The following is an 11,601-nucleotide window of genomic DNA, read 5'->3' on the forward strand; positions in this document are numbered from 1 at the left end:
CCCATTGTCGCCTTCTTGCCGCCACAGCGCAGGGTCACCCCGGGGACACCCGGACGCCTGGGTCCTTTGTCTGGGTGGGGTGAGGGAGGGGTGGGGAGACGTCCCTGATTGGCTGAGAATGAGGGGACCCAGGAGTTCGGGTGAGGACCTAAATAGGGGACTCAGGTGTTCGGGAGGGGACCCAGGAGTCCGGGTGAGGACCGGAATAGGGGACCCAGGCGTTCGAGAGGGGACTCAGGAGTTCGGGGGGGGGGGAACCAGGATTTCGGGGGGACCCAGGCGTTCTGGAGGGACCCAGGAGTCCGGGTGTCCCCCCCCCCCACGCCTTTCAAAATGGACCCAGGCGTCCGGCAGGGGACTCAGGAGTTCGGGTCAGGACACAAATAGGGGACCCAGGAGTTCGGAGGGGACCCAGGCATCCGGGGGAGGGACCCAAATAGGGGACCCAGGAGTTCGGGGGTTTGGGGACACGCGTGACCCGCGGGTGAAACAGACACGGACGCGCGCGCTGCTGGGCGGGAGTTTATTTGGAGTTTCCATGGCAACGGGTCCCGGGGGCGGCTCCGTCTGCGGGGGCGGGGGGGGGGGGGAAACGTCAGGGGACCCAGGAGTCCGGGATGGACCCAGGCGTCCGGGTGTCCCCCCCCACTTTCCAAAGGACCCAGGCATCCGGCCGCCCTCCAAAAGAGGACCCAGGCGTCCGGGTGCACCCCCCCCCAACCCCAAGAGGGACCCAGGAGTCCGGGCGGCGCTCCCCCAAAGGGACCCAGGCGTCCGGCTGTTCCCCACCCCCCCAAAATAGACCCAGGTGTCCAATTGCCCTCAAAAGAGGACCCAGGCATCCGGGTGCTGCTCATACCCAAGTGTCCCCCTCCCCCGCAACAAAGGGACCCAGGAGTTCGGGAGGGGACCCAGGAGTTCGGGACGAACCCAAATAGGGGACCCAGGAGTTCGGGAGGGACCCAAATAGGGGACCCAGGAGTTCGGGAGGGACCCAAATAGGGGACCCAGGAGTTCAGGGAGGGACCCAAATAGGGGACCCAGGAGTTCAGGGAGGGACCCAGGAGTTCGGGAGGGACCCAGGAGTTCGGGAGGGACCCAAATAAGGGACCCAGGAGTTCAGGGAGGGACCCAGGAGTTCGGGAGGGACCCAAATAGAGGACCCAGGAGTTCAGGGAGGGACCCAGGAGTTCGGGAGGGACCCAAATAAGGGACCCAGGAGTTCAGGGAGGGACCCAGGAGTTTGGGAGGGACCCAAATAGGGGATCCAGGAGTTCAGGAAGGGACCCAGGAGTTCAGGAGGGACCCAAATAGGGGACCCAGGAGTTCGGGAGGGACCCAAATAAGGGACCCAGGAGTTCGGGAGGGACCCAGGAGTTGAGGGAGGGGACCCAAATAGGGGACCCAGGATTTCGGGAGGGACCCAGGCATCCGGGCAGCCTCACCAGTGGCACAGATAGACCATCTCCTGTGTGCTGTGGTTTGGGGGACCCTGGGTGACGTCATTGGGGGTGACATCATCGGGGGTGACGTCACCGGGAGGGACATCGGGGGGTCCGGGGGTGACGATGTCGCCCTCGACGCGGAAAATCCACCTCCCGGGGACCCCGACGTTGGAGCCGCGGGCGATGTTGGGGACGCGCGGGGAGCGCGACCCCGGGAGGACGGCGTAGTGGGCAGGGTCCCCACTGTTAAACCCGGCCTAAGGGGGGGGGGGCATGAGTTGGGCACAAATCACCCCAAACCCGCCCCAAAAACTCCGAGTTCTGCCCCAAAAATGCTGAATTCCGGCTCGAATCGTCTTAAGTCCTGCTCAAATCGTCTTAAGTCCGGCTCAAATCGTCTTAATTAAGTCTGGCTCAAATTGTCTTAAGTCTGGCTCAAATCGTCTTAATTAAGTCTGGCTCAAATTGTCTTAAGTCTGGCTCAAATTGTCTTAAGTCTGGCTCAAATCGTCTTAAGTCCAGCTCAAATCATCTTAAGTCCGGCTCAAATCATCTTAAGTCCGGCTCAAATCATCTTAAGTCCGGCTCAAATCGTCTTAATTAATTCTGCCCCAAATCGTCTTAAGTCTGGCTCAAATTGTCTTAATTAATTCTGCCCCAAATCGTCTTAAGTCTGGCTCAAATCGTCTTAATTAATTCTGCCCCAAATTGTCTTAAGTCTGGCTCAAATTGTCTTAAGTCTGGCTCAAATCGTCTTAAGTAATTCTGCCCCAAATCGTCTTAAGTCTGGCTCAAATCGTCTTAATTAATTCTGCCCCAAATCGTCTTAAGTCAGGCTCAAATCGTCTTAATTAATTCTGCCCCAAATTGTCTTAAGTCCGGCTCAAATCGTCTTAATTAATTCTGCCCCAAATCGTCTTAAGTCCGGCTCAAATCGTCTTAAGTCCGGCTCAAATCGTCTTAATTATTTCTGCCCCAAATTGTCTTAAGTCTGGCTCAAATTGTCTTAAGTCTGGCTCAAATCGTCTTAATTAATTCTGCCCCAAATCGTTTTAAGTCTGGCTCAAATCGTCTTAATTAATTCTGCCCCAAATCGTCTTAAGTCAGGCTCAAATTGTCTTAATTAATTCTGCCCCAAATTGTCTTAAGTCTGGCTCAAATTGTCTTAAGTCTGGCTCAAATCGTCTTAATTAATTCTGCCCCAAATCGTCTTAAGTCTGGCTCAAATTGTCTTAATTAATTCTGCCCCAAATCGTCTTAAGTCTGGCTCAAATTGTCTTAATTAATTCTGCCCCAAATTGTCTTAGTTCCAGCCCAAATCGTCTTAATTAATTCTGCCCCAAATCGTCTTAAGTCTGGCTCAAATTGTCTTAATTAATTCTGCCCCAAATTGTCTTAGTTCCAGCCCAAATTGTCTTGATTAAGTCTGCCCCAAATCCTCTTAATTCTGGCTCAAATCATCTTAATTCTCGCTTAAATCCTCTTACTTAGTTCTGGCCCAAATCGTCTTAGTTCTCACTTAAATTGTCTTTATTCTGCCCCAAATTGTCTTAGTTCCGGCTCAAATCCTCTTAATTAAGTCTGCCCCGAATCCTCTTAATTAAGTCTGGCTCAAATAGTCTTAAGTCTGGCTCAAGTCGTCTTAGTTCTGCCCCATAATGTCTTAGTTCTGGCTCAAATCGTCTTAATTGTGGCTCAAATAGTCTTAAGTCTGCCCCAAATCCTCTTAATTAAGTCTGGCTCAAATAGTCTCAGCTCTGCCCCATATTGTCTTAGTTCTGGCTCAAATCCTCTTAATTAAGTCTGCCCCAAATCCTCTTAATTCTGGCTCAAATCATCTTAATTCTCACTCAAATCCTCTTACTTAGTTCCAGCCCAAATCATCTTAGTTCTCACTTAAATTGTCTTAATTCTGCCCCGAATTGTCTTAGTTCTGGCTCAAATCCTCTTAATTAAGTCTGCCCCGAATCCTCTTAATTAAGTCTGGCTCAAATAGTCTTAAGTCTGGCTCAAGTCGTCTTAGTTCTGCCCCATAATGTCTTAGTTCTGGCTCAAATCGTCTTAATTGTGGCTCAAATAGTCTTAAGTCTGCCCCAAATCCTCTTAATTAAGTCTGGCTCAAATAGTCTCAGCTCTGCCCCATATTGTCTTAGTTCTGGCTCAAATCCTCTTAATTAAGTCTGCCCCAAATCCTCTTAATTCTGGCTCAAATGATCTTAATTCTCGCTAAAATCCTCTTACTTAGTTCCAGCCCAAATCATCTTAGTTCTCACTTAAATTGTCTTAATTCTGCCCCAAATTGTCTTAGTTTTGGCTCAAATCCTCTTAATTAAGTCTGCCCTGAATCCTCTTAATTAAGTCTGGCTCAAATAGTCTTAAGTCTGGCTCAAGTCGTCTTAGTTCTGCCCCATAATGTCTTAGTTCTGGCTCAAATCGTCTTAATTGTGGCTCAAATAGTCTTAAGTCTGCCCCAAATCCTCTTAATTAAGTCTGGCTCAAATAGTCTCAGCTCTGCCCCATATTGTCTTAGTTCTGGCTCAAATCCTCTTAATTAAGTCTGCCCCAAATCCTCTTAATTCTGGCTCAAATGATCTTAATTCTCGCTCAAATCCTCTTACTTAGTTCAAGCCCAAATCATCTTAGTTCTCACTTAAATTGTCTTAATTCTGCCCCAAATTGTCTTAGTTCTGGCTCAAATCCTCTTAATTAAGTCTGGCTCAAATAGTCTTAAGTCTGGCTCAAGTCATCTTAGTTCTGCCCCATAATGTCTTAGTTCTGGCTCAAATCATCTTAATTGTGGCTCAAATAGTCTTAAGTCTGCCCTGAATCCTCTTAATTAAGTCTGGCTCAAATAATCTTAAGTCTGCTCAGATCCTCTTAGTTCTGCCCCAAATCCCCCCAATTTCCCCCCAAATCCCCCCAATTTCCCCCCAAATCCCCCCATGTCCCCCCCACACCGTCCCCCCATGTGTCCCCCAGTGTCCCCATGGTGTCCCCTGGTGTCCCCATGTCCCCAGATCCACCCCTTTTTCCCCCCCATCACTGTCCCCTTGTGTGTCCCCACAGTGTCCCCAAAATCCCCCCAATTTCCCCCCAAATCCCCCCAATTTCCCCCCAAATCTCCCCATGGCCCCCCCACACCATCCCCCCCTGTGTCCCCCAGTGTCCCCATGGTGTCCCCTGGTGTCCCCATGTCCCCAGATCCCCCCTTTTCCGCCCATCACTGTCCCCTCGTGTGTCCCCACAGTGTCCCCAAATCCCCCCAATTTCCCGCCAAATCCCCCCAATTTGCCCCCAAATCTCCCCATGTCCCCCCCGCACCGTCCCCCCATGTGTCCCCCAATGTCCACATGGTGTCCCCTGGTGTCCCCATGTCCCCAGATCCCCCCTTTTCCCCCCATCACTGTCCCCTTGTGTGTCCCCAATTTCCCCCCAAATCCCCCCAATTTCCCCCCAAATCCCCCCAATTTCCCCCCATATCCCCCCATGTCCCCCCCCACACCATCCCCCCCGTGTGTCCCCCAGTGTCCCCATGGTGTCCCCTGGTGTCCCCATGTCCCCAGATCCCCCCCTTTTCCCCCCATCACTGTCCCCTCGTGTGTCCCCACAGTGTCCCCAAATCCCCCCAATTTCCCCCCAAATCCCCCCAATTTCCCCCCAAATCCCCCCAATTTCCCCCCAAATCTCCCCATGGCCCCCCCAGCACCGTCCCCCCCTGTGTCCCCCATTGTCCCCATGGTGTCCCCTGGTGTCCCCATGTCCCCAGATCCCCCCTTTTCCCCCCCATCACTGTCCCCTTGTGTGTCCCCAATTTCCCCCCAAATCCCCCCAATTTCCCCCCAAATCCCCCCAATTTCCCCCCATATCCCCCCATGTCCCCCCCAGCACCATCCCCCCGTGTGTCCCCCAGTGTCCCCATGGTGTCCCCTGGTGTCCCCATGTCCCCAGATCCCCCCTTTTCCCCCCATCACTGTCCCCTTGTGTGTCCCCACAGTGTCCCCAAATCCCCCCAATTTCCCCCCAAATCCCCCCAATTTCCCCCCATATCCCCCCATGTCCCCCCCACACCATCCCCCCCTGTGTCCCCCAGTGTCCCCATGGTGTCCCCTGGTGTCCCCATGTCCCCAGATCCCCCCTTTTCCCCCCATCACTGTCCCCTCGTGTGTCCCCACAGTGTCCCCAAATCCCCCCAAATCCCCCCAATTTCCCCCCAAATCCCCCCAATTTCCCCCCAAATCCCCCCATGTCCCCCCCGCACCGTCCCCCCATGTGTCCCCCATTGTCCCCATGGTGTCCCCTGGTGTCCCCCATGTCCCCAGATCCCCCCTTTTCCCCTCATCACTGTCCCCTTGTGTGTCCCCACAGTGTCCCCAAATCCCCCCCAATTTCCCCCCCAAATCCCCCCAATTTCCCCCCAAATCTCCCCATGTCCCCCCCCGCACCATCCCCCCCTGTGTCCCCCATTGTCCCCCATGGTGTCCCCTGGTGTCCCCATGTCCCCAGATCCCCCCTTTTCCCCCCATCACTGTCCCCTCGTGTGTCCCCACAGTGTCCCCAAATCCCCCCAATTTCCCCCCAAATCCCCCCAATTTCCCCCCAAATCCCCCCATGTCCCCCCCACACCATCCCCCCGTGTGTCCCCCAGTGTCCCCATGGTGTCCCCTGGTGTCCCCATGTCCCCAGATCCCCCCTTTTCCCCCCATCACTGTCCCCCTTGTGTGTCCCCAATTTCCCCCCAAATCCCCCCAATTTCCCCCCCAAATCCCCCCAATTTCCCCCAAATCCCCCCAATTTCCCCCCAAATCTCCCCATGTCCCCCCCGCACCGTCCCCCCATGTGTCCCCCAGTGTCCCCATGGTGTCCCCTGGTGTCCCCATGTCCCCAGATCCCCCCTTTTCCCCCCATCACTGTCCCCTCGTGTGTCCCCACAGTGTCCCCAAATCCCCCCAATTTCCCCCCAAATCCCCCCAATTTCCCCCCATATCCCCCCATGTCCCCCCCAGCACCATCCCCCCGTGTGTCCCCCCATTGTCCCCATGGTGTCCCCTGGTGTCCCCATGTCCCCAGATCCCCCCTTTTCCCCCCATCACTGTCCCCTTGTGTGTCCCCACAGTGTCCCCAAATCCCCCCAAATCCCCCCAAATCCCCCCAATTTCCCCCCATATCCCCCCATGTCCCCCCCACACCATCCCCCCCTGTGTCCCCCAGTGTCCCCATGGTGTCCCCTGGTGTCCCCATGTCCCCAGATCCCCCCTTGTCCCCCCATCACTGTCCCCTTGTGTGTCCCCAATTTCCCCCAAATCCCCCCCAATTTCCCCCCAAATCCCCCCAATTTCCCCCCAAATCTCCCCATGTCCCCCCCACACCATCCCCCCCTGTGTCCCCCATTGTCCCCATGGTGTCCCCTGGTGTCCCCATGTCCCCAGATCCCCCCTTTTCCCCCATCACTGTCCCCTTGTGTGTCCCCACAGTGTCCCCAAATCCCCCCAATTTCCCCCCAAATCCCCCCAATTTCCCCCCAAATCCCCCATGGCCCCCCCAGCGCTGTCCCCCCCGTGTGTCCCCCATTGTCCCCATGGTGTCCCCTGGTGTCCCCATGTCCCCAGATCCCCCCTTGTCCCCCATCACTGTCCCCTCGTGTGTCCCCAAATCCCCCCAATTTCCCCCCAAATCCCCCCAATTTCCCCCCAAATCTCCCCATGTCCCCCCCGCACCGTCCCCCTGTGTGTCCCCCAGTGTCCCCATGGTGTCCCCTGGTGTCCCCATGTCCCCAGATCCCCCCCTTTTCCCCCCATCACTGTCCCCTTGTGTGTCCCCACAGTGTCCCCAAATCCCCCCAAATCCCCCCAATTTCCCCCCAAATCTCCCCATGTCCCCCCCCACACCGTCCCCCCATGTGTCCCCCAGTGTCCCCATGGTGTCCCCTGGTGTCCCCATGTCCCCAGATCCCCCCTTGTCCCCCCATCACTGTCCCCTTGTGTGTCCCCAATTTCCCCCCAAATCCCCCAATTTCCCCCCAAATCCCCCCAATTTCCCCCCAAATCTCCCCATGTCCCCCCCACACCATCCCCCCCTGTGTCCCCCATTGTCCCCATGGTGTCCCCTGGTGTCCCCATGTCCCCAGATCCCCCCTTGTCCCCCCATCACTGTCCCCTTGTGTGTCCCCAATTTCCCCCCAAATCCCCCCAATTTCCCCCCAAATCCCCCCAATTTCCCCCCAAATCTCCCCATGGCCCCCCCAGCGCTGTCCCCCCCGATGTCCCCCATTGTCCCCCGTGTCCCCACCTGCGCCGGGGTCCCCCCCAGCCCGGTGTGGGGGTTCCCCTGGTTGGCGATACCCGTGGTCCAGCTGATGGTACCATAGTTGAACATCACGAACGAGGTGACACCGTTGGTGGCCAGAACGGCCTGGAAGGTGTTGACCTGGGGGTACAGGGTCACCGTGTCCCCCCCCATGTCACCCCCGTGTCCCCCTCCATGTCCCCCCATATCCCCATGTTCCCCCCCTGTCCCCATATCCCTCCATCCCCCTGTCCCCCATGTCCCTTATGTCCCCCCAATATCCCCCTGTCCCTATTTCCTCCTGTCCCCATGTCCCCTTATCCCAATGTCCCCATGTCCCCCTGTCCTCCTGTCCCCCCATGTCCCAATATCCCTGTCCCCCTCGTCCCCATGTCCCCCTGTCCCCATAACCCCATATCCCAATATCCCGATCCCCCCATGTCCCCCTATATCCCCATGTCCCCCCGTCCCAATATCCAAATCCCCCCATTGTCCACCTGTCCCCCTCTGTCCCCATGTCCCAATATCCCAATCCCCCCCTGTCCCCCCATGTCCCCCTGTCCCCCCATGTCCTTCTGTCCCCCCATGTCCCCCATCCCCATATTCCAATCCCCCCATGTCCCTCTGTCCCCATATCCCTCTGTTCACGCCCCCCATGTCCCCCTGTCCCCCCATGTCCCCCTCTCCCCATATCCCATTGTCCCCCTGTCCCCCCCATTGTCCCCCTGTCCCCCCATTGTCCCCCTGTCCCCATATCCCTCTGTTCATGTCCCCCTGTTCCCCCTGTCTGCTTGTCCCCCCATGTCCCCCTCTCCCCATATCCCAATATCCCAATCCCCCCATGTCCCTCTGTCCCCATATCCCAATATCTCAGCCCCACCATGTCCCCCTGTCCCCCCATGTCCCCCTGTCCCCCCCGTCCCCATATCCTCTGTTCATGTCCCCCTGTCCGCCTGTCCCCCCGTGTCCTCCTGTCCCCATATCCCAATATCCCAATCCCCCCATGTCCCCCTGTCCCCATATCCCAATATCCCAATCCCCCCATGTCCCTCTGTCCCCATATCCCAATATCCCAGTCCCCCATGTCCCCTTGTCCCCACGGCCCCATATCCCAATATCCCAATCCCCCATGTCCCCCTGTCCCCATATCCCAATATCCCTGTCCCCCATGTCCCCATGTCCCCCTGTCCCCATATCCCAATATCCCAATCCCCCCATGTCCCCCTGTCCCCATATCCCAATATCTCAGCCCCCCCATGTCCCCCTGTCCCCCCTTGTCCCCATGGCCCCACGGCCCCATATCCCAATATCCCAATCCCCCCCATGTCCCCCTATGTCCCCCTGTCCCCCCATATCCTCCTGTCCCCCCGTATTCTCATGTCCCCCTGTCCCTATATCCCCCCCTGGCCACGTCACCTTCTTGGTGGCCGCCCCGAAGAACGTCACGTGGTCCCAGGTGGCCACGAAGGCCCACGTTGGCGGTGGCCCCGGCGAGGGGACGGCGGTGCCGATGTCCCGCGCCAACCGCGCCAGCAGCGCCGGCTGCCGGCTCTGCCGATAGAACACGGTGCCCCCCGAGGGTCGTGTCCACGTCCGCCCAGAACGGGGCCAGCAGGGGGCGCTGGGCCACCGGGAAGGGCTCGGGGGTTGAATTCGGGGACCCCCGCGCCGAAGGACACCACCCCGTTGTTGTTGACCTGCGAGGGGACGATGACAATGGGGACAGCGTGTGGGGGATGTGCGGTTATGGGGACATCAGCTGTGGGGACACCAAGCCATGGTGTCCTCAAGCCATGGTGTCCCCAAGCCATGGGGATGTCAACCATGGTGTCCCTAAGCCATGGGGATGTCAACCATGGGGACGTCAACCATGGGGTCCCCAAGCCATGGTGTCCCCAAGCCATGGTGTCCCCAAGCCATGGGGACGTCAACCATGGTGTCCCCAACCCATGGGGATGTCAACCATGGGGACATCAACCATGGTGTCCCTAAGCCATGGGGGACGTCAACCATGGGGATGTCAACCGTGGTGTCCCCAAGCCATGGTGTCCCCAAGCCATGGGGACGTCAACCATGGTGTCCCTAAGCCATGGGGATGTCAACCATGGGGACGTCAACCATGGGGTCCCCAAGCCATGGGGACGTCAACCATGGTGTCCCCAAGCCATGGTGTCCCCAAGCCATGGGGACGTCAACCATGGTGTCCCTAAGCCATGGGGATGTCAACCATGGGGACGTCAACCATGGGGTCCCCAAGCCATGGGGACGTCAACCATGGTGTCCCCAAGCCATGGTGTCCCCAAGCCATGGGGACGTCAACCATGGTGTCCCTAAGCCATGGGGACGTCAACCATGGTGACACCAACTATGGGGATGTCAACCATGGTGTCCCCAAGCCATGGGGATGTCAACCATGGGGATGTCAACCATGGGGTCCCCAAGCCATGGGGACACCAACCCATGGTGTCCCCAACCATGGTGTCCCCAAGCCATGGGGACGTCAACCATGGTGTCCCCAAGCCATGGGGATGTCAACCATGGGGACGTCAACCATGGGGTCCCCAAGCCATGGGGATGCCAACCCATGGTGTCCCCAAGCCATGGTCCCCAAGCCATGGGGACGTCAACCATGGTGTCCCTAAGCCATGGGGATGTCAACCATGGGGACGTCAACCATGGGGTCCCCAAGCCATGGGGACGTCAACCATGGGGTCCCCAAGCCATGGTGTCCCCAAGCCATGGGGACGTCAACCATGGTGTCCCTAAGCCATGGGGATGTCAACCATGGGGACGTCAACCATGGTGTCCCCAAGCCATGGTGTCCCCCAAGCCATGGGGACGTCAACCATGGTGTCCCTAAGCCATGGGGATGTCAACCATGGGGACGTCAACCATGGTGTCCCCAAGCCATGGGGACGTCAACCATGGTGTCCCCAAGCCATGGTGTCCCCAAGCCATGGGGATGCCAACCCATGGTGTCCCTAAGCCATGGGGATGTCAACCATGGGGACGTCAACCATGGGGTCCCCAAGCCATGGTGTCCCCAAGCCATGGTGTCCCCAAGCCATGGGGACGTCAACCATGGTGTCCCCAACCCATGGGGACGTCAACCATGGTGACACCAACTATGGGGATGTCAACCATGGTGTCCCCAAGCCATGGGGATGTCAACCATGGGGACGTCAACCATGGGGTCCCCAAGCCATGGGGATGCCAACCCATGGTGTCCCCAAGCCATGGTGTCCCCAAGCCATGGGGACGTCAACCCATGGTGTCCCTAAGCCATGGGGATGTCAACCATGGGGACGTCAACCATGGGGTCCCCAAGCCATGGGGACGTCAACCATGGTGTCCCCAAGCCATGGTGTCCCCAAGCCATGGGAACGTCAACCATGGTGTCCCCAACCCATGGGGATGTCAACCATGGTGACACCAACTATGGGGATGTCAACCATGGTGTCCCCAAGCCATGGGGATGTCAACCATGGGGACGTCAACCATGGTGTCCCCAAGCCATGGGGACGTCAACCATGGGGACGTCAACCATGGTGTCCCCAAGCCATGGTGACATCAACCGTGGGGACATCAGCCATGGAATCCCCAGTTATGGGGATGTCAACCATGGGAACGTCAACCCTTGATGTCACCCAACCCTTGATGTCACCCAACCCTTGATGTCCCCAGCTGTGACATCACCCACCCCCCCAACGTCCCCACCCCCCCAATGTCCCCGCCCCCGTGACCCCATGTCACCCACGTAGAGGGTGCGGTGGGCGTGGCCGTAGAAGGGGAAGGGCTCCCATAGGCTGATCTCGGGGCTCATCCCGTCGTCCTCGCGGGGTGTGGCCATGTCCCCAACCTGGGGACCGAATGA

The 11,601-nt window shown here is 57.8% G+C and overlaps 1 protein-coding gene across 1 annotated transcript; it reads right to left on the bottom strand.

Annotated features, from left to right (window-relative positions):
• Positions 1 to 509: 509 nt before the first annotated feature.
• LOC135576818 (sushi, nidogen and EGF-like domain-containing protein 1) lies at positions 510 to 11,577 on the bottom strand. Its single transcript, XM_065043969.1, is given in 7 exon segments — positions 510 to 567; positions 1,446 to 1,702; positions 7,731 to 7,868; positions 9,144 to 9,302; positions 9,304 to 9,375; positions 9,377 to 9,424; positions 11,485 to 11,577. Coding segments are annotated over 7 exon segments (768 nt in total). The 3' UTR covers positions 510 to 566.
• Positions 11,578 to 11,601: the final 24 nt, after the last annotated feature.

Source organism: Columba livia, chromosome 31 (assembly GCF_036013475.1).
Source record: "Columba livia isolate bColLiv1 breed racing homer chromosome 31, bColLiv1.pat.W.v2, whole genome shotgun sequence".
Lineage (NCBI taxonomy): Eukaryota > Metazoa > Chordata > Aves > Columbiformes > Columbidae > Columba > Columba livia.